We start from the raw sequence: 23,644 nt of genomic DNA, 5'->3' as shown, positions 1-23,644 counted from the left end.
TTATTAATAATACGTAATACTAAAATAAACAGAAAAATATATTTATATATATATATATATATGTATATATAGTACTCAATAAATATTATAAATGCAAGTATATTGATAGAAAAAAAAATACAGAAATAAGAACATTTAATAAAAAATGTTTTACAAAGAAACACAAATATACAAAGGAAAATATTAAAAAGGGAAAAAGTGGAGAAAAATATTAAAACTATCTTACCTATTGCAGGCGTAGCCAGTGTTTGCCTCCCCACTAACTGAGCCGGTCCCAGGCCATCCAGGAAATCACTGAACTGACTGCTGGCACCCAGATTGACTCCAGAGAAGATCAAACTAACACAGAAAACAGAAACATGAGTTAATCACAACAAGAAATGACCAATATCACCACACAGTCAGCATACTGTGAACTCCTTTTGCTGCTTTCAGGAGATTTGCTGCCAGTCATCATTTACAGCATAAAAAACATCTCGAAAATTGACTAAGCGAGAGAATCCATCACAGAAAACACCAGGCTTTAATTTGATTCAGTCAAAGAGTGTGTTTTACCATCGCCTCACTGAGCGCAGGAGTTTTTAACAGTGTGCTCATTATATTACTCTCTGACACGTACATGCAGAGATGCAAGTGAACATGCTGGCATACAGACATTACTGTCACATCCCCGTCACTTTATTAAGGGAGTGTCGTTGGGCGGGACATAAACTACAGTAGTTTTAACAGTGTAACATTTACTGTAAGTAACCAACAAAAAAGAAAATATATGAACATTGCAGCCTGAAAACACGGGAGGGAAATGTTACTAGATAGACTGATATAAATGGAATATCATTTGGCATTGTACTTGTAGAGAGAAGAAAAGGATAAAGTGGAGAGATGTAGAGGGAGGGGCTGTGTTTGAAATCTGACACTAACATACTTTTCATACTAAGTATGAGGTCAAATTGAGTATGTGGTGCGTTCCAACTCCATAGCATGCTTGGACCGTTAACGTTGTGATCGATACGGTCATGTGACGCAGGGTTTACCTCAGCGTGATCACTCTGCTGGTGATGACATACTTCATTTAGTACGCAGTAAACTATAAATACGGATTGAGTAAGTACGGTGTCTGTTAGTATGCGAACACAGCCTGTGTAGGTGGCTGATGGAGAGGGATGAAAGCAGGAAGTGTGTGGTTTACTGACTTCCCCTCAGAGTTGCAGCTGTTCATGCTGCCGTTGTTGGACTCTCTGCTGGGCTGGCGGCTCATGTTCCTGGTCAGCTCTACTGCCATGCCGGTCTCTGTGCTCCTCTGGATAGGTGCACCCTTCTCCTTCTTACTCTTCCCCTCTGTGACATCGAGGAGAGACAGGAAACATCACAATGTTGTACTTTTCCTTATAAATCAGTTTAATAATCAAAATGATGGTCCAAGTGGATTTCTTAAAGGCATAGTTTGACATTTTGAGAAATATGCTTCTTGCCAACAGTTACTTGAGGAGACACTACCACCCGCATGTCTGTATGCTAAATGTTATGCCGACAGCCAAAAGAAGTTTGACCTTTTCTTTAGAGCATTTCACTTCTGATACCCAAAAAGTGTTTCATTCAGAACAGAACATCACAGGATGTTAAGAACAATTTCCTCATACCCTCGTTGTGGTTAGTAAATAACACATCCTCACAAGAAACATGTCAGTCTGGAGATAAGATTTTCTCTCTGTGTGTTGTTTATCTGTTAACATGATGATGAGGGAAGTCAATGCTGGTGTTCATTACATTTATTTTGTAAATAAAATCAATAAAGAGAATGAATAAAAGAAGCTTCCCTCTAACCCATGTTGTTGTTAGGACACAACAGCTTCCAGAGCAATAATGGCATTTATGGTGCAAACAGACAAATGTAGCAGCATTTCTGAGCCTCCCAGCATCCCTTGTGTAGGCTGAGCTAGAGATGAGTGTTTACATCTAGCAGGTGTCAGATGCTTTTAAACAGTGTTATACACCTAACACACAACGTTCAGTCATGATCGTCTTGTAATCACACTAAAATAATAAAGTTCACCTGTTTTTCTCATCTATCATGAACAGTAGAGGTTTTTAAAATGTCTTACTTTGTCTGCACTTCCTCTCCCTCTGCAGCAGGCAGAGAGGGCGAGAGGCCCCCTCAGGCTTAATGTTCTCTAATAGCTTTTTATGTCCACTACAAAGAAGGAGGAGTGCAGTGTTTGGCTTTCATCATGAGTCTCTCACACCCCCCCTGTGGTAAAAGTGAAACTCACACACACATTTGATTTGGTTGTTTGTCTTTAGAACGAGCGGCAGCAGAGGTACAGTCTGCTCCTCAAGACAAACCTTTTGGATTGGCTCCATATGAAACACAGTGTAATAGTTCAGTGCAGGTTCTAAAACATAGATAACATGTAATGTAATCAAACAACAACCGGTCCAGCCCCAGCAAACGTATATACAATCTCTGCTCCGGCTGCCCTGTTGAAGATGACCAAATGTATGGAATCCTGCACTAATAATCCTGCACTAATAATCCTGCACTAATAATCCTGCACTAATAATCCTGCACTAATAAACCTGCACTAATAAACCTCCATTAATAATCCTGCACTAATAATCCTCTCTTTGAGTCACAGAGTTACCTAGTAGAGGTAAAAGTATCTGTTGACGTCCCCGCAGTATCATGAACATTTACATCATAATATTTAGTGTGCATTTGACACATTCATATTGAACAGCTCGCTGCACTATCAGGATATACAGTCAGCACTGACTACTTTAGGGTTGCCACGGCAACTCACCAGGGCCACTGATTTGTGAAGTGCTGCGGCTCCGGCGGTTGCCAACAATGGCCACCACCCGCGCGCTGAGGCTGGAGCGTCTCTTCTTGCTGCCGCCGCCCACCGTGCCCAGTGCTGTGTCTGATTGGCTGCCGTCGGTGCGCTCCTGGGTGTAGATCTCTCCGCTCACACTCGAGCTCTTCAGCATGCTGCGGCCCACCGATCGCATCTGCCGACTGGAGAGAGAGAAGACGCTGAGTGACATTGTGACCTGGTGTCATGATGAAGGGATGTTATGAACTTCCTCTTTACTGTACCTTCAGCATGGATGACAAGATGTGGTGCATGATGATAATTGTAACATTTCAAAGTGACTGTGGCTGAGGAATGATGTTTAATCACACAACATTTGAATAAAATAACAGATGAGTATACACTTGGGCAATGATGATGACTGACAAGTGGCATACCCTACTAAATATTTAAAACGTGTAACATAATTGTGCTGTCGTTTGAGCCACGACTCCCCAGAAAAAGAGATTTAGATGACAGATCTGGTTACGGTCCAAAGATGATACTCATATCATGCATTAAAGTTCATTCTTCTCAAACGAGCCACGACACGCGGACAGAAGCAGCCCAGCGCTCGATGCTGCCTTCTAGGGGTTCGGAGGAGCCGCCACATGTCTGTCCCTTCAGAGGGGGTCAGAGTGCTGCAGGAGAGCCCAGCTGTGCTGCCTCTATCACTCATAGCCCCCACGCCCGGGGGGGCCCTGACAGCCACAGTCCAGTGATCCAGAGGACCAAGTGAAAGACTGGGGAGGGGGAGGGTGGTTTGAGGCCTCTCCTCGGCCCCCTGCAGGGGGGTGAGGGAAGGGCGTGCGGCAGAGGGGGAGGACGGGAGGGGAGGATCCAGGTCTGGAGGTTTGAGGGGGTCCTGGCACTCAAGACACAGGATGCATGCAAGAAGGGATCTGAGACATGCAGAGGGGATTGCACAAACAGACACAGACACAGTGAACAAGGGACAAATATAAAAATAATAATCATAATATTGTACCAAATGCAAATTGATATGCATGTATGTACAGTGTTTGACATATGTGTGTAACATATACAAAAACATCATATTGAATTTTGAATTTTTGATAAAGCTTTGAATGTAACTAAACTAATGCCTAATCATATTTTGTCATGTAAATGTATCAAGATATCAGAATGAAAATGTTTCTTTTTGTGTGGTTTTATTCTGAAAGGTCAACCTTTTGAAAGACAAAATGTTTAATATCCCACTCTGAGTGAAAACTGACCCGAGGCCAGCCGTCCTCGTACATCACTGGATTACTAATTCCTTCCTCTCTCTTTAAAAACTGACCCCTTGTCTGAATTATAGATAAGCCACATTAAAGGCTTTCTTTCTAACACGTTTTTATAAATGATTGCTGACTCCTACGTCAGCTCTTTTTTAATTGACAAATGTTCAGTGAAGAAGAAAATATATGTTTTAGTATCGAACACTCAAGCGATTACCCACTGTCTCCTCCTCTCTCCAGACAATTTTCCATCCATATAGCAAATTTTAACCGAATTTGAAAGAAAATCGGCAAAAGAAATGTTAATGAATGCATCCAGTAGCATAATGCGATTATTCTCAATTCATCAGAAGGTTACATCAGATCGGTGCCAAGCGATGTAGAGAATATGTTTTGTCCCTGAAGCGGAGCAGAAGCTACAGTGGACGATGAAGTCACATGCTTCATGTACGTCATCATTTATTATCTGAATGATCTATTTCCATTGCACTTTGTCGATAACAATACGGCAGCAAAACGTTTTGCCATATTTCAATATTTTTTTTTATATTCTCCATTTACTTTATTTTACACGCAAATTGAAAATATGGATAATAAGAGATGAATGGAAACGCTCCCTCTCTCTGTCCCTCTTTCTTTCTGTCTGTCTCTCTCTCTCAGTCTCACTCTCATCCTCTGTCTGTCTGTCTCTCTCACCACCAACTGAAGAAAGTGTGTCAAAGGCCACGGGGCTGTGCTTTTATAATGCTTTATTTGGATTGATCTGTGGTAAGGCCATAAAGACGGGGGCCTCTCTCTCTCCTCCTTCCAGACCTCAATACTTTAGCCGGCTAATAAGCTGCACTTCATCACTCGGCCCACTGAGGAGATGAGATAGGGTCGTTTGTCCCTGTCAGCTCACTGCTACTGGTCAGCTGAGGAAGTGTGTGTTTGTGTGGGAGTGTGTGTGCTGATAAAGAAAACGTTGGGAACGTTTTGTGAGCTTTTATTATAATTATCTACTTTTAATTTTTTTTATTTCAGCTAAGTTGGACTTGATACTATAATTTATTTTATTATGTTAGCGATTTTTATAAGTATGTGCTTTAAAATCTACATTCATTAATTATATTCCTCAACAAATATAAAGTTTGCCGACTTCAGATTTTTAAAATGTATTCGTCTCATGTCAATCTCCATAGACATGTTAAAATGCCCAACTTTACCGCATTGATTGACAGCTGGTTGCCGTCTTCGGTCGCTATCAGCTCTCTCTGAGAATGCTCTGTTGGTTCACCCGCCTCAACTTTACAGATGATGCCTATTTTTAGATTAGCTGGGAGGAATCACTGCCAAGATGTCCCACTTTGAGCTTCACAACAGCTCTGCGGAAATCTATGGGAGATGTCCCGGAGACATCATCCATATTTAATACACTCTATGCAGACTACAAGTTCGAGCGACCTCTGACCTCCCTCTGGAGGCTGCAAGCATAAAGAAAAGAACTTCCCTACAGAGATCAATAAGGAATTTTCTATAAATGCTGCCGAAGGGGGATTTAGGGATTCTATCTCGGGGAGTCACAGTGAGAAGATGGATCATCTGCCATCATCAGTGAATTCAACGTTTGGTATGTATTGATCTTTACCTGGACTCCCTCGTGTCTCCAGCTACAGTGTGTCTCCTGCGCTTCAACTCCTCAGAGAAGTGTCTCTTTTCTGCCGACCTCTTCCTCTCCTCCTCTCCATTCACCCCCCACGAGATCCTCCTGTCCCTCTTCTCCTCCTCTAATGACTTGGATCTGAGTTCAGTTTGTTTGGATTTTCACCATTCAGTGTGTGTGTGTGTGTGTGTGTGTGTGTGTGTGTGTGTGTGTGTGTGTGTGTGTGTGTGTGTGTGTGTGTGAGGGGAGTGGAGCATGCAGAAGGACAGAAACATGCAGCAGTTGGCATGCAGAAATAAAGCAGAGAAAGACACACAGTGATTAGCATGCAATAACATATAACCTCCAATTACCCAAACATTTAGGATTATTTCAAGAAGGAGATGAGTGTAATAAAAGTAGGATGGATGGAATCCAGAGCACCCTTAACATGTAAACTGAACATATGAGGACTGACCTGAGTCGTCCCCCGGGTCTCTCTGATTGGATAGACATGTAGCTGGTGCTACTGAGGCGGGAGGCACTGCTGGCGCGGGAGAGAGCCGACGCATCGCTCATATCACTGTCTGACGACCTGGCCGACATTTGGTCGCTGCTACGCCTCTGCTCTGCGTACATCTACGGACAGAGATGATGGGAGGGGGTGGTGGTAGAGAAATAGTGATTATGCTCAAATTGAGGGTAGACATATCATTTATCAAGTGCAGGAGGAGGGGGAAGAGATCCAAAGAACGCAGATGCTGACCTCCCGTTTGGTCTTAAGGTCCGTCTCAGGGTCGTGGGAGGCTGAAGGCCGGTAGGAATGTACTTTCATCTGCAGCTGTCGGGCTCGCTCCTCTACTGCAAGGGCTGAGACAAAAGAGACAAAGAAAAAGTAAGATATAAAGAATATGGACAAAAGGAGAAATCTGAAACAGCAGTGTGTTCCCAAATAAGAGAGACTACAGGGAGTATCTTGAGGATGCAGGATCTGGTGTCTGACACTAGATGGAGCACTCAAGTGCCCTCATGATGGATGCTACTGTAGGAGAACCTGGGAACAAATAGTTCAGAGTTGCCCTCTGAGTTAGGTTTGCCAAATTGTTAAAAACTCAGAGAGTGAAGGGAAGTTACCAGACATTGACAACTACGCCTGTGATGACGCTGTACATTAAGCCCCACCTATCTGGCAGCTAAAATAATAGCAATATAAAACATTTTAAAATGATGAGAAAGGTCTGGGGACAGAGTGCTCACAATTTATTACTACTGCATGAAAACTATAAAATGATATTTCTGTGGGGACTGATGTGTCTCTTCCCCCAGATTTATGATCTACATGTTATTTACTTGCACAGAGACTAGATTGTCAATTATTCTAGATCGCTTCAAATGTTAGAGCTTGTCAGGGCTAAACACAGCCTGACACACTACACTGGGAAAAAAGAAAAGATAACATGGCATTATAATGCCAGCATGACCCATCTGTCATGACTTTATTGCATCACACCCCTGAAATCAAACCTTCATCCTTGCAAACAACATACCTTGCTCTATGGTGCTGCTTTTTGCAGGGAGCTGAGGCAACTGACGGCCCCTGCGACCTGATGAGTGAGTGCCCGTTGGAGAAGAGGGGCCATGAGGGTGTGCTCTGACAGACAGGAACATAAAAGACACAAGGAGACAGGAGAGGTACACATCATTAGAACTGTGTTCATCACCAGTGCAGTGAAGCCCGCAACTGAATCACAGACAATAAACTGATGGGCAAAGGTCAAAGGTCATGTTAAGGAGGAGAGGGCCGGCTCAGAATCATCAGTAAAGGAGGGCAGGAGAAGTTAAGGTAGTGGCACTGAGTGTGTTTACAGACAGTATGCACAGTGTCTCAGTATTTCCATATAACCCAGTCACTGTATCATAATGTTGAGATGGTACATTTACACCATAAACTTCATGAAGTCATTGTTTTGGAAGTCGCAAGTGATGCCCAAGTCAAGTCCCAAGTCCTGAACTTTAAGTATTGTATCCCAAACAAGTCCTAATGCACTCTCCACCAAATGTGATGCCAATTTTGACTTACATGTTTTGCATACTGCAATTCATATTTTTGTTGAATTTTTGTAGTTTTTTCATGCAAACCAAATTATTTTTGGTATCAATTTTTCCAACTGGAGCTCTGCAAAGTTACGCTTCTCTGTGCCTCTAGTAGGACACTTGTGCGTACAGTATTACCACACACTCAGTGTGACACTCAGGAAATCAGCACACTGGGGAGGAGAGGCATAGCGCTGGCTGGAGCATGCACCTGTCTAGCCGTGGCGAGTTTGGGCAGGACCCAGACAAGGCTGTCTGGCCAAAGGGCCTCAGAGGGCCCCCTCTCCCCCTACTGCCCCTCAGGATAGAGGTGGGCTGGATACGACTGCCATCAGCAAATAAAAAGAAATTAAAGTATAAAACCTTATAAATACAGAAAATCCAATGTGTAAAGCTGTTCAGACTGTGCAGAGGTCATTAATGAAAAGAGAGAGCAGACAGCGTACGCCAAGAGTGAAATTCAAACAATCATCAAACAAATGCAGCTGGTGCACCCGCAGTGCAATACTAAGCTCAGCAAATACAGTCATTATTTCATTTTCAACATTTGTCTTAAGGTACATTTTATTTGATTGCACTTTATTGCACTGATTCCATACGGCAGTACACCCTATATTATAGATATGAAAATAATAACAGGATCTGTTGCTCCAAACTTTAAATAAATGTATTTGGAATATCAGTTTTACCCTGAGATGCTCCTGAGTTAGTAACAGTACAAGTTGAACATGTCTGACTTTCTTTATCTGTCTGTACTCTGTAAGAAATGAATGGTAGCAACGAATCAGAAGGGTGACCCTTGAACTGTGTTGAATACAGATGTACAATCTAAGCTGTAGTTTTAGGCTTGTCTGAATGCATTAAATATTAGGTTGTATGTTACAACTGCACCTTCTGTGCTAACCCTAACCCTAACCAAAAATCACCATAATGTGCTAATCAGTGAGCTTTAGAAGTGCTGGTACATGTTTGTTCCACGGGATTATTATTACAAAAAAAGATCATCATGGGTCATCGGAACAATAGCCGTTTGTTTTCAGGGTAAGGAACAATGGCACATATTTGGGACTACTGGGGTTTCGGAATAATGGGCAGTCCCCGCAGAGCCAGGACAGCTGTTTCTAATCATCATGCTAAGCTAAGCTAACCAACCACTGGCTGTAGCTTTATATTTAGCATAGAGTTTATGGAGTTCATTCTAACCATTTAAAACACCCACCACAACATTCAAGCACCTGTAAACATACAAAGTGTCAGTAGGGTTAGAGACAGTAATAAGAAGAGAATAAATACTGTGAGCGAGTGAATGAATGATCTTACCTGTCCCCCTCCAGGCTTTTTTTACTGCCCCTGTGACAGTTTGGACTTGATGAACTGCTACACTGCCTGTTTCGGCAAACAGCAACCAGAGAGAGAGAGAGACAGAGGGACAGAGAGAGGGGGACAGAAGAGAGGGGGACAGAGAGAGAGAGAGAGAGAGAGAGAGAGAGAGAGAGAGAGAGAGAGAGAGAGAGAGAGAGAGAGAGAGAGAGAGGGACAGAGAGAGAGAGAGAGAGAGAGGAGAGACATAGACAGAGGGAGAGAGAGAGAGAGAGGAGAGAGAGAGAGAGAGAGAGAGCGAGAGAGAGAGAGCGAGACATAGACATAGACAGAGGGAGAGAGAGAGAGAGAGAGAGACATAGACATAGACAAGAGGGAGAGAGAGAGAGAGAGAGAGAGAGAGAGAGAGAGAGAGAGAGAGAGAGAGACATAGACAGAGGGGAGAGAGAGAGAGAGAGAGAGAGAGAGAGACATAGACATAGACATAGACAGAGGGAGAGAGAGAGAGAGAGAGAGAGAGAGAGAGAGAGAGAGAGAGAGAGAGAGAGAGAGAGAGAGAGACAGAGGGAGAGGGAGAGAGAGAGAGGGGGGGGGGGAAGAGGAAGAAAAAAAAAACAGGATATGGAGAATGATAAATGGCAAAACTGAATATTGACTGATGCGTTGGATATAATGGAAAAGGCTCAAGTGGAGGTTTGGTTTGTGTGCTTTGTAAAAGCAATATAGCTTTGCACATTCCATAAACTTTTTTCCCCACAAGCAACAGTGTTACAAAAAAGAAAGCACTTTAAAGCCAGAGAAGTGGGGAGAGCAGGAGGGGCAGGCCTGATATACCTGTCTTCCTCAGGGGCCACATGTTCTACTAAGATCCTGGGGATTGGGGGAGTCTTGCGGGGCAAAGAGTTGGAGCACCTAGATGGGTGGAAGGGTTGGAGGAGGAGCATCCAAAGGTAGGAACACCGGGAGAGGTTGTTAGTGAGTTAAGGGACAGTCAAGGCTTTGAAACTGTGAATTCTTTCAATCTTACGGCCTAATATCAGTCAGCATGACGTGACTCATCATACATTTCAAGTCATCTTAGAAATCTGAGCATGAGCACTTACTGTACTAAGGTTGTATATATACTGGAACTCAATTTAGATAATGCTGTTTATCTATTTATTTTAAGGAATAGTTTTGGGAAATACACTTAATCGCTTTCTTGCTAAGAGTCACATGAGATAATCAATAGGCAGGAAACAGTTAGCTTACCTTAGCATAACAATTGAGTGGGAAACAGACCTGGTTCTGTCTGTAGGTAACAAAATCCACATATCAGCACTTTCTAAAGGCATAGTTTAGTTTGTTTGAAGTGGGGTTGTATGGGGTACTTCTCCACAGTCAGTGTGTTACCTGCAGGAGATGCAGTTTGGAGAAACAGACGGGAGCACCAGCACAGAAGCTGAGCAATGTTCTGCTGTGGACACGGGCAGCAGCAAAACGTGTTTTAGTCACCTAAAAAAATCAACATCAGTTCAAATGTTCACTATATTTAGAATATTTTTACAGCCCATTCCAACGGGGACCTGAAGCCTTCATCTATGCTCTCTAAAACAGTGATTGTACCTCTCAGGACACGGGAGTTGCTGGTCTACCGCTGCCTCCATCTGTTAGTTTGTTTGTGTTATTGTCCTTGGTGAATCTGAACTAACCCTTTAAAAAAAACTAAGTCACACAACAACACAAACTAACTACTGGATGGAGGCAGCGGTAGACCAGCAACTCTGTCTAAGTAAAGCAGTGAAATACACTAAATATAGCGTAAACATTAAACTGATATTGGTTTTTTAACGGGTGGCTAAAATATGTTTTGCAGAACATTGCTCAGCTTCTGGGCCATCTCCTGCAGGTAACACACTGACTATGGATAAGTACCTCATACAACCCCACTTCTGAAACATCTGAACCATCCCTTTATGCTCACAAATACACACGTTATATTACATTTTTCTAATCCCTACAAAAACCGAAGTGTAAAACAACAAGTCTTTTGTTACCTTTGCACAGAGCCAGGCTAGCTGTTTCCCTCTGCTCCCAGTCTTTGTGCTAAGCTAAGCTAACCGGCTGTTGGCTGCAGCTTATCTACAAACATGAGAGTGGTATCAGTGTTCACATCTAACTCCAAACAAATATGTCGGTTTTATAACCTGGTCTGTCATTATTTAATATCCTGTGCAGAACACCACTGAAATCAAGTTCTTCTAAATATTCAGGTAGATGTTTTTCTATGGAAGGCAAATCCCTTCATGTATGAAAGGGACACATGACATGAACTGGCGTGAAGACATACAGCATCCTAAACCCAAAATGTCGGATGATTCAATCATGCAGTCCAGAAAAACTAATTTGAAAGCTGTCACTGAAGTTCATGTCAGCAGAGTCTATGACCATTGTTTCTGTATTCATCTTTAAAATAACATATCAGAATCTTGTGCAAGTTAAATTCACTCGATTCATTCAAAACGTGTGTTGTTCATTTTCTTTTTTATACCTGTCTCTGTCAGGGGAGTGAAAGTTGGTGTCTGGTCTGAGACATGTAGTGCTGGCACTCCTCACTCTGTCCAACGGCGGCTGCAGGTCGCTGCACCGCCACAACATGGCAGCAGAGAGAGAAAGAGAAAGGAAATAGAGATGGAGACAAGATGTACAAGGACAGAGGATGCGAGCAGCAGAGGTGTCAGGGAGAAGAGATTGTGAATAATGTGAGAGAACCAAAAGGGTGATGAGTGGGAGGTAGACAAAAGAAAATGCAGAGAAAGTGAGAAAAAGGAGGATAATGTGAGGGAGAGTTTGGGAGAGAGGCAGAGAGGAGACGGAGGGAGAGACACAGAGAGGATAAGGAAGGCCATCAGACAGTGCAGTAACATGTAATGGCTCTGATGCTGTGTCATTCCTCACGGCCATACACTGCGAGACCACTCAGATGGAAGGTTGGTGAGTTGCCATGGGAACCAGGTCTAAGTGGGAGAGGGGACTGCTTGTAGGTGTGTGAGGGGGTGAATGAGTGAGGAGGAGCGAGGCAGCCAGTGTTCACGTGTACATATGCTCCCAGCTGTGTGTTTGTCACGTCATGCTGCACAGTTACTTTCAACAGATGGTTGGCTCTGTGTCATCGCATGACACTGCACATAATGTTTTCAGGCCGAGTGCCTCACACGGATGGCAACAAGGGCTTAGGAGTTTTAGTGTTTGTTTAATGCTCGGCCAGGACATGTTTAAGCCTCTGCTTTGCGTTAAAAAGGGAGAAAGAAAAGGTTGTGGGTGGAGGGAGGACGAGGGAGGAGATGGTGCGTGAGGTGGGCGTGTTCTTACCTAACCGTGACCTCATCAGTGAATCTGAGCACACGGTGTGTAAGGATGCTACGAGGCATGGTGCTGCCCCCTTCCTGCCTGTGGAGTGGCTTGCTCTTTAGGCATGCAGGGAGAGTGGAGCTGTACGCCCGAGCCCCGCCCACGAGAGGTGGGGAAAGACCCGCATGCAAAAAGAAGGCAAAGGAAAACAAAAATAACACATGCAAGTGACAGGAATAAGCAGAAGAGACTAAATAAGCGAAGGGGAAGAAAGCAAAAGCATGAAACTAGGTGGACTTCTTGCAAATGATAAGGAGAGACAAAGAAGCAGAAGAATTGTGGTGCAACATAAAGTATGGGTTCATCTCAACTCGCAGTTAACGTTGTTGCTCAGTAAAAGGAGAGTATTCTCCAAAAATATAAGCCTTAGATTAGAAATGTGCCTGCTGCTGCGTGATGCCGGGGATCACCGGAAACACCACACACAGCAAATCACTAAAGGAAGTGCATCCTCCTGTCTGTGACCTCAGAATGGAGGAATTCATTATGTAAGAGTGTAGAGATAGTTCCTCTTGCCCTCCCTGCGGATTGACCCCATACACATATATGGGGAGATTACATGTAATGCTGATTATATAACACAATCTACAGATAAAGCCGGCGAGGCGGCACAGGGTAACCAAGCTACAGTAGATCTAAAATGTATAGGAGTGCCATGAAAAGGGTTAGAGCAGAACAGAGGGAAATGGAGGACATTGCTCATACAGCAGGTCTGTCTATCCACTGGTTATAGAGTGAGGCAATACATTCAATATGACTGATGATTACGTGCTTATAATGCTGACTCAGAGCTACAGAAAAAGTAAGAATATACTACATATCAATATACACTAATCAGGATCAACATCTGGTAAATGTGTTAAAAGGACAATACTGGTGGTTTGCATGTTTTAGCACAGCTGCAACTCACATATTCTTTACATTGTGCGGACCACTTCTAAACCATCCATGAGTGTTTGAATACTTCCAGGCAGCCATTACGAGCGGGCACTCCAGCAACTTAGTATTTCATTTACATAAAGTAAGAAGCACACGCAAGATAATTCTTTTTTGTTAAATGTTAAAATCAGTGTAGCAGAAGTTGAGATATTCAAAACCGTTTCCGTATTTCCACTGCATGGTACGACACGGCTCTACTCAACTCACTCTGTTTTGGTTTTCCATTATCAAAACTTGTGGATATTAGCAGGTACTTTTTTTTTTAAGTATCACCTTGGTTAAGTTTCCAAGCCAGCTGAGTCGATACTCAACAATTGAGGTAAAACACTGCAGACCGCTGATTGGTCAGAGATGTCACTACAGGACACACAACACCACCATTTTTAAATAGCAAAACCTTGCCGTACACTGCACTGTTGTCAAAGTGCAGACGATCCTCTGTTTGGCTGCAGTGTCACATTAAGGAAGATGTCAGGGCAGTTTGAGCTACGCTCTGCAGAAAACTCAGAAAACTGAGGAGGTACGATGTTGAATGGAAATCAAAATAGAGAAAAGAACCTGATACCAAAAGTGAGTCGAGTCGAACAACACAGTGAAAAATGCAGCATTTAGTCCTTAAACTCCAAAAACTCGACATCCTACGATTCCCATAATGCTACTAGTTAGACGAATACACTTTTTCCAAACACCATGCCCCTTTGTGCGGAGTCTTTCTATTATAAATAAATACTTTGTAGTCTCCACGTCCAAGTCAAGAAAAACCTGATGACATCATGTGGGCTTTTTTTCGTACATGACAAAGTTGAAACATGTTTCAAGTTGACGTGAAATCCATCCAATAGTTATGAAGACATTTCACGTAAATGTCAAACTCATTGTGATTCAGGAGGAATATTGAGTGGGAAGCATGCGGACCCTGGGAATATTGAATGTAATGTTTCAGTCTGCACCAAAGTGACTGACTTAGAGCTGGTTGGTCGACCTGACTAGTAACCGACTGCAGCAGAAATGCAGTGAAATCAGTGTTTCAATAATGTTGTTGACTTGTAGACTTGAGATTCAGATAATAATGAAAAAGAAATGACTATATTCTCACTACTATGCCCTTATCGTTTAGCTTGCAGGTTTGATTATCTAACAAACATAGCTTGTGAACGCTCACTTTAAATAAGTGTCTGCCATTTTGACTGCACTAATGACTTCCTGTTATCTGCTACCTAAAAGGCAGGAAATCTGTCTGAAAACGTCTAATACGTTTTAGAAAATGGTGAGAAGTGATGGTCTACAACACGTGAGAGCACCAGTATGGTCCTTTAAAGGATTGCATAATACAGAGGGGAAAGCAACACATACCAAGTAGTTAGCTAAAGCGGCACCATGACAAAGCCATGTGGCACACACTCTGACCAAAGCAAGAACAAGCAGCACAGAGGTCTGGGAGACACACGGGCATTCATTGCAGCGGGAGAACACAGCTGCAACTAAATGACCCACACAACTCCACAAATGAGTGTGGGAAAGCTGGGCAGGCACAGAGAAGGGTACGCAACACTGCCTTTCAAGCCGAACGCTTACCTGTAAATGTCTTTATGGATACCGTTGACTAACAGGGGCATTTTGGGGGGTAGTGTGTTGCTGTATCTACCTATGCCCCTGGTTGCACGAGTGGAGATCATGCATCGTAAAGCAAGGCAAGAAAACAAAAAAGTGGAAAAGAATATACAACTGCTGTGAGTGAACACATCAAATGCAAAAAAAGAAATCAAAGAAATTAATCAAAAGAGCTTTGCCTTCTTTGAGGTCAGCCACTGAGCAGGTCTCTAATCCCCTCCCACAGTGATCAGTGTGTTGTGTGTGCTTTCATCAGACACTTGTGGTGACAGACAGACATGAATTTATGATCCTGATGTGACACTTTCAATTTTGTGTTCATGCTGTTGCAAAAAAGCAGACATACACTGTACAGTATCTACAGTCCATCTAAGATAACCAACACATGTATCAACATTGAGTGTGTTACGATGGGGTTGTTAAAGTATAGTGAGAATGAAAATGATGATAAAATGGTATATTTTATGAAAATAAAGCTGAATGGTAGTTGTTGTCTTTTCTTTCTTTCTTTTGTTACCTGTTTGTGTGCAGGCACTCGGCACTCCCGCCCCGGATAGACTTGTGCATCTCCAGGACCTCACTGTCATTGCCATGACGATGGGTGAACAATGAGAAACAACCCGAGGAAACACAACAGAAGAGGATGGCAACTCAGACAGGCAAAGTGAATTTATGAATGAGAGAAACCAGGAAATCATAATTCTGAGATTTCAATCAAGTCTGCATTCATGTTGCAATGACTAGTTTCACACTGTTAGTAGGATTAGTAGAAATTAGTTTAGCAACATCACATTAGACACATTGATTACCCAAAACACGATTGAACCTTAGAACAGAACTAAATATTAGAAAGTCCCGGCACAAGTGCATTTTGGAACTTTATTTCTGTATGATGAAGAAGTGCCCGATTGCACAAAAGTCTTCTCTCAGTTTTCTCCTTAAGTATGACACTTGAGGGCTTGATTTGTCCTAAGCTGAAGGACTTACTTAAGTGCGTTGCACAGAATCCTTTAATTGTTTTTAAGGATTCAAGGAACAAAGTTTCACTGCATTGAAAGAGATTTTACAGTGGTCAAATTCTACCATTTGTTTGCGTGCACTTACGCTAACATACATCTCGTTATTGTCAAGTGCACAGTAGCCATGTACCGTGTATACGGCGTTACAATCGAATTGTCCCGTCGTTTTGAGGTTTAAACAGGGATTTGCCAATAGCCGAGTCCAATTCAGATTCGTTCGACCTCCCACTACAATGTACTCCAAAATCTAATTCCCTTTCATACATTTATCGCCTCTCAAAGTTGACCTATAGGTAGTAAAAATAATGGCAGAAGACAAGAAAGCCAAATTGGTCAGAAGAGGAGAACAATATACTTTTGGAGAAAAAGTACATTTTATCTGCAAATAACAGCAAACACAAAACAACGAATGTGGGACCAAAATTGCAACGCAAATTAATGAATGACCGCTGACCTGTGAACATGAAATCTCTCGCCTTTTACTGACTGGAGAGATCCCGCAGCATAAAAACATAGAGCAATTATTAACTACAAAGTCACTCATGAATCACATGAATTGACTTGCCAGTCAAATCTATAGTGTAAAATCATTGCTCATCGTTAAGCGAATACATCTGGATCTCCTGGTCGCGATGTTCTATGGATGTGTTCATTTTCTTCTTTTATTTTTACATTTCCTTACTTTGGTTGCTAAGGTCTTCTGTGCAGTGGTTCAACTCATTTTAAGTGATTAATTGAGGAAAAGACCAGCAGAAGAAGAAAACCTTACGTACTTAAGTGAACATTTTCAGGAAACTATAAGGAGAAGACTCAAGGAGGTTTTGTGCAACCGACTCAGCGTTTTATTACCCATACTACTATAATATTTAGTATGCCAGAAAAAATATTTAGTATATCCCAATGCATAGTACTGTATGTCAAATGCGGTATGACAAAAATACCAGGATGTCGTACTGCATCCAGTTGCATTTTGAAATATGCAAGCCAGCATGGTTTTCTGCCTATTCTGACCCACAATGTTTTGCTCAGGGATATTTGAGAGAGACTGTCAAATTTAAGGAACAATGTTATGATGAAGTAGAATGTCCCAATTGTTTACATACTGCATGAAACAGTACATACTTTGTAAGGGCAGCTGCAGTACTAAAAGTAAAAAGAAAAAAGTATGTGATTTGGAACGCAGCCCGATTTTGTTTTAAGTAAACCTTAACTTGGACTTAAAGGAAAATCTTAACTTAAGGTGTTCCGTGCAGTCAGGCACAGAGCTGCTGTCAAATAATTGCTAAATGACCCACCAGGAGCACTGATCAAATGTGTGTGGATTTTGTTCTTTTACATAATTATTTGCTAGTAAAACATCAACAGAAACACGCCCGTGATGATCCCCTCAGATCCTCTCAGATCCCAACTACAGGTTACCTGTCCTCTGAGTACTCGTAGTCCGAGTCCCCGGAGCGTTGGTGCTCTAAGTGGGAGTCGTGGTAGCGGGAGGGGGAGTGGGAGTGGTGGCGGTTCTGGTGGATCTCATCCAGACTCCTGATGAAATAAAAAATATCTAATGAATTTGTGGTTTTTATTTAGAGATGATAAGGATCTTGGTATATAGTTAGTTATTCTGATGATCCAATATGTCCACCTGTCCTTCCTTTTGGTCTGATCTGACACAAAAAGAATAAATACAAAACAATTTGATTCAGCAATATGAGGGGTGACGCAGATGCCCTGGTGTTCTTCACTGGACTCTGGCTTGAAGCTATAAGATTTACAGTAAGAATAAGAATGCAATATCAGAGTGACAATATTATTAGAATTACGTAGCAAACAGGAAACACAAACACACCGTTACATAATAACTGGAAAACCTTTTAGTGCAAAATAAGATGTCTTTATTTCTTAGTTCTCTTGTATTCTTCTGTAACAGAAATGCTGTTTTAATTCACAGCTATGTAGCTTAACATCTACTGAAGAAAATGGAAAGAGTGATTGGAAATAATTATTAAATAAAAACAGCATTTTTGTTAAAATGACATACTCTAGCAGCAGAGCGGTCAGCATGACATGACTGATAGAAGTAGTGCTATGAAAATGTACATTGTCCTAATTGTAAAATGTGGGCCATTGGAGTTCAGGGACATTTGTCCATCCTCAATGTTTTTTGTCTGGTCTGTATTAATGACCATGTTGGCCACGTCCCAGCACAACACTTTACAACAGGCCTACTCAGTCCTGGAAAAGCTGAAGAAAGATTTCTGTAAATGATATGGATTGAAATGGCACAACAAAAGGTGATAATAGCAGACAACCTCTGATTGTTTTAGGTTGACATGGCTTAGTCTGGTTTGCTGTAACATGTCAACTTTAATCTATAAATGTATGTATATTAAAAGATATAAATAAAGATAATCATGAGAAACCCATTTCTGCACTGTACTTCACTAATGGTCAATCAAATGCAGCAGAAACATGTGTGATCGAAAGGAAGACAGAAAGATGTAAAGAAAAGAAAGAGACACTAATAGAAAAATGGATCATGTAATATAATATGAATCAAATGAATCTGTCCTGCTTCTCTATCTACATATACATAAAAGCTGAAAGTGTATCCCAACTCATATAGTGACCAAAGCTAAATGTATTGTTTATATTTCTGAATAATAGCCATGCTGGCTTTAACATATATGGCTCCCTCCAGCTGGCAGAAGAGTTAATAACATTATCACGCCAACAGTCATAAAGAGGGATGTGTTACTATTACTTAGTAGTGATTTGGCTATAAAGTAGTGAGACTGAAAGCCTTGTTGAATACATGTTAACAAGCTGCACCACTTCCCTGTCAGGAGGACACTTCATCATCAACACTTACACTGACTAATACTGTTGTAGCCCACACAATAACCTGATTAACGCTAAAGATGTCAGATGTTTGGACATCATCTGGTATGCATAATTAAAACTCTACAGAGGTATTCCCTTTACACAACGCTGAGATCAAGTCAGAAATTAGTAGAAGGGTCTAGCTGCAGATCTCAGGGAGAAGGAACTCAGACTTCAGAAGGAAGTGAAGTCTGAAATTGTGTACGCCAGTGACGATCATCTGGATACGATAGCATGCATTCATTAGTTTGAATTAGTCCCACAAACTCCACCAAAACACCAAGGTAAACAATACAGCCTTAATATATCGATGTACCTGTAACTTATAAAGTTAGGTAACTCAATGTGAAGCAGCAAATAACTTGTACCAACCTCATGAGTTTGCTAACATTAACTCGCATTAGCTAGCTATGCTAATATCATTAGAAAACTAACATTAACGTTAGCTGAAAGGATTGCATCATGGTTTAATCTCTTTCCCAGGTAACGTGAGCCAACTCATAAGGTTAGTGCAAGTTATTTGTTACTTAACGTTACTTAAATATGATTGTTTACCCTGTTGTTATTGGTGGAGGTGGTGTGGCAGTGACAATAATAGTAGGTATTATATAGGCTACGTTCCTTAGGCTACTTTATCAATTATTGATAAGCGCGATAAAACAATACACTGCGCAATATAATACAGTGGCACGTAAATGTTATTTAAGGATAAGGAAGCGCAATAAACATATGTGATTGTCCACCTTAACACAAGTGATAACACACATGATTGTTCACCCTGGGTCCGGGCAATGGAGATGGGTGTCTGTGCCGAGCCTGGAACTCTGCAGTGGAATGCTGTTGGAAATTACTGACAATATCTGACTAACCTACACTACTGACTACCTTTTAGACAATGTCTGATGCTGGAATATTGTCACCACAGACAACACACACTCCACTGACAGTTCACCAGGTAGTTCTGGCAGGTGTTGCTCACCTTTGCATTGGCACGTGTGCGGGCCGTGACCGAGCCCTGCAGGAGTCCTCTCTGTGAGGAGATACTGAGCGGGAGCGGTGCTGGACAGGCCGCTGCTGCTCAGGCACAGCCAAAGTACTGCCCCGCTCTCTCTCCCTGGAGTTACGCTCTGCACCTACATCCCACACACACAAGGGCAAAAAAAGCAGAATTCACACATTCACACGTAGAAGCACACAGAAACACACACACACATATAGGCATTAGTTGTGTGTCCTCTGATAAAGATGCACCAGCATTGTGCTACTGACTACCACTACAGATCCCATTCTCTTACAGACTGTAGAACATCACATCAGGATGTTTTACAGGCAAACAGGTTAGCAAGTCATGTGAGCTAGCCTGAGTAGCTGACTGTTTCTGCAATGTCTCTGTCAGACCTGAGATCAGTGACATTTGCATTTCTCAGTTTTAGTTTTAACCTTCATGGGGTACCAGATGAGTCTTCAGACTTTTAACGCCTCGGTGATACTGAACTACTGCAGCTACAAAGAATAGGTCATATATAATCCACATGAAACATAATAATACAGATAATACAACAAGTGCATGAGATTAATATTTACAGAACCTGTATTTGCTTCATTTTCTTCTGCGTACAGATATATGTAGATGTAGATGTAGATATAGATGTAGCTACATATGATATGAAATACAGTTGCAAAGTGGAAGGAGATGTTTTGGGTGTTCGGGATTACAGAAGTAAATGTACCGTTCATTATCTGCATAGACAGATTAGCAACATTGACAGAAAATATGTGGTTCTTTGATAAAGAAAGTTAAGGTACAAGCCTTTGTACATAAAAACTACATCTCCCAAGATGCAATTTGGTAAGAAACATCTGTTCCCCAAACTTAAAATGCTGCAGCTCTAATGAGCTCCCTTTTGGAAGTGATAGCCAGAACAAAAACCTGCTTTGTAGTATTATTACATTATTACATTTTTGTGATAAGGAACATAAAAGATACATCATAGACTCTACACGTTACATAAACATCTTCACAGCTGTCTTTATGCGTTACAATGACGCAGGTCTTTGGGACTATATCTCTGCACAAAGCTACCATTTATAAAAACTGCACAGCTTTTCCATTTTTAATTATATATATATATATACTGTATGTTTTTTTCTCCATCTTTTTTTTTTGCATTTGTCTTCTACTATATACTTATATTTCTTGATTCATCTAATACTTGCTTTTATTTTTTTATAAAATGTATTTTTCTATGTTTACATTATGCACGAATAGACTAAAGCAAATTACTTGGCAATAAACTTGATTCTGAAAGGAAACAGGGAAAAACAGGAAAATACAGAACCAACATTTCCTCCCACTCTCCAACTCTACTGTGAATATAACTTGAAGGATCAGATGTATGTGTGAAGAAAATGTATAAATATGCCTTGTTTGTCGATCACAATCTGAGCTCCGTGTTTACATAAGAATAGGAATAAGCACAGTGACGATCAAATACGTCGGTGATTGTGTAACTCTCTCAAACACTTAATCACATGTGACAAACCATCTGTCAACGCCAAACCATAAAAAGGTATGAATATTTAAAACTAGGTCCACATTCATCTGACAGGAAATGAAGCCACAGCAGAAACAGTCAAACAACAAAGCAGTTGTTGTGATTCTATTGGCCAAAATAACACCATTTCAGCTACTGTACATGTTTAGTGTCCTTTCAGTGAGGTCTGAGCAGAACTAGAAGCATGCAGGAGAATGGCAGGAAACTCAGTGGAATGGCAGTGAACAACTGTAGCTCGACAGTCTAACATGCACTCAGTGCTTCAGTGTTTCTACGGCCCAGCAGAAGAGGAGAAACTGTCCACTGCAGCCTCAGTGAAGTGCAGTGCCCTGCTAAACTGCAGCACACTACAACACTGCAATTCAAAATCTGCAGTCCAGTAGTAATATGATGAATTACAAAGGTTTTGCCTTTTGCTGATATAGCAAATATGAATTACTTTAATTTGGGTGCAATTTGTTCTAAATCATAAAGTGGAGCCAAAAGGAGGCTGGAAGGTTTTAGAAACAGACGAAGCGAGGATGCAAAGAAGACGCTCTCTCACCCAGTGCTGGACGTCTACAGGCTAATACAAGGAAATGCTCAGTAACCATGCCCCCCACCCACCTTTAGTCATTACCAACAAACCATCATCAAACTCTGTATCAATGATGCGATGAGACCCTGCACACATACACAACACACACATACAGGACAAGGTAAGGTTGAGAGGTTATGTTGTCAGTCTCCCACACTGAGAGACACAAAAGAGAAAGCTCAGTAAAGGAAAGGTTAGCAAGCACGCACGCACTCGGACGCACTGTAGGTCCACAAAACAGGGATTAAATCATACATACACACTTACATTTATATACACACGGCCTGTGAAATATATAACCAGACATACTCTGTAGTTTCTTGCTGGGGCTGTCTCCATGGACGTGTCTGCGTGGGAGGTACGGGGAAGGCTGGGGCAGAGGTATAGAGGACATGTCATGTGTTTGGAGTTTATACCAATGAGGAATGTCGTCTAGCAGGGCTGTCTCCAACTCTATCAGGATCTGAGAGAGGACAGAGAGGGGAAGAAGCAGATGAGAGAGCAAAAGAGAAACAGTCTCGTTTCGATTGTTATCAGGCCCATACATGGCTGTTATCAGTTGTTATCACTACCACTCTAATGCTTCAGACGGGGATAAATACACCCAACAGTAGCCCAGAGGGTGCATCTCCAACGTTATGAAAGAGTTTCGTTAGGTTTCACTTAAAGTTACATTGCACCTAGGTAAAAGAATCATGGTTTGGGTTAAATAAGTATGCCTACGTTTGTTATGTAATTTACATACGGCTAGGTCAGTAAAAAAAACCTCAACATTGATTTTTGGTTTCACACGGGAGACAAACTGGTCTGGTTGAAAGTCCTGTTTGTTTGACTCTAAGCGGACTTGATCATTCTTTATACTATGTCACCGTAATTCCTCCTTTGCTCCCTTCATAATTACTACGACTGCTTGAGGTCACCGCCTTCTTGCATTGTATTGGTGAGCAACCATGTGAATAGATGGTAATGCCTTTCTGAACCGCGAAGGTATAGCAGGCCCCTTCTAACACATGTACGACGCTGATAACCGCTCATAATGTCCAGTCAATCGCATGATATCATTCAAAGCAGATGCCAGCCTCAGTAAAGTGCTGAAAAAGCAGATTGTGATAAAGAGTATACTGTATATGTAACATTATATGTACAGTATACAGTATAATCCTGTTTACTGTCCAATCCAGAAAATCACACATACAATAACAGTGTTATAAGGAATTAGGGGAGGGCGGTATACCGGTTTCATCACCGTCACCAGTGTCACGGATCATGGATTTTGCAATACCACCATTATACTGTCTATGGTTATGTACAGGCCGGTTATGTATCTACCTTTGCCTGTGTGTGACCGGCCGCTAACTGCCACGGCTCGCTCTCGTGTGATGCGCACACAGACAGCGCTGCTGCTGCGCTGCTACCACCAGCTCTCAACACACCATTTTCACTGTCTGTTTTTGCCGAGAACCGCGCACCTCACGGGGGACAAAAGTCGAGGTGAAAAAAACTTTGAAATGGTAAAAGAACGGTGAACATGTGAAAAAAAGCATTTTTGCC

At 41.8% G+C, this 23,644-nt stretch overlaps 1 protein-coding gene across 19 annotated transcripts in view; it reads right to left on the bottom strand.

Moving 5' to 3' along the window:
* Nucleotides 1-23,644, bottom strand: part of rims1b (regulating synaptic membrane exocytosis 1b) — a 79,432-nt gene that overhangs the window by 4,473 nt on the left and 51,315 nt on the right. For 4 of the 19 annotated variants that reach the window (XM_029438689.1, XM_029438697.1, XM_029438706.1 and 1 more), the window contains 15 exons: nucleotides 22,403-22,556; nucleotides 22,123-22,179; nucleotides 19,941-20,094; nucleotides 17,507-17,623; nucleotides 15,586-15,648; nucleotides 15,033-15,110; nucleotides 11,659-11,748; nucleotides 9,129-9,194; nucleotides 8,020-8,133; nucleotides 7,262-7,365; nucleotides 6,481-6,584; nucleotides 6,193-6,353; nucleotides 2,802-3,016; nucleotides 1,194-1,338; nucleotides 227-339 (listed from right to left, as the gene is read on the bottom strand). In XM_029438689.1, the coding sequence (XP_029294549.1) occupies nucleotides 227-339; nucleotides 1,194-1,338; nucleotides 2,802-3,016; nucleotides 6,193-6,353; nucleotides 6,481-6,584; nucleotides 7,262-7,365; nucleotides 8,020-8,133; nucleotides 9,129-9,194; nucleotides 11,659-11,748; nucleotides 15,033-15,110; nucleotides 15,586-15,648; nucleotides 17,507-17,623; nucleotides 19,941-20,094; nucleotides 22,123-22,179; nucleotides 22,403-22,556 (1,735 nt within the window). Of the gene's footprint in view, nucleotides 1-226; nucleotides 340-1,193; nucleotides 1,339-2,801; nucleotides 3,017-6,192; nucleotides 6,354-6,480; nucleotides 6,585-7,261; nucleotides 7,366-8,019; nucleotides 8,134-9,128; nucleotides 9,195-9,962; nucleotides 10,041-10,379; nucleotides 10,420-11,164; nucleotides 11,206-11,658; nucleotides 11,749-12,479; nucleotides 12,600-15,032; nucleotides 15,111-15,585; nucleotides 15,649-17,506; nucleotides 17,624-19,940; nucleotides 20,095-22,122; nucleotides 22,180-22,402; nucleotides 22,557-23,644 lie in introns of those variants that run through there. The other 15 variants (XM_029438813.1, XM_029438747.1, XM_029438742.1 and 12 more) reach the window with 15 other exon arrangements.

Source organism: Cottoperca gobio, chromosome 1 (genome assembly GCF_900634415.1).
Source record: "Cottoperca gobio chromosome 1, fCotGob3.1, whole genome shotgun sequence".
Classification (NCBI taxonomy): domain Eukaryota; kingdom Metazoa; phylum Chordata; class Actinopteri; order Perciformes; family Bovichtidae; genus Cottoperca; species Cottoperca gobio.
This window is presented reverse-complemented; position numbering and strand designations above follow the sequence as displayed.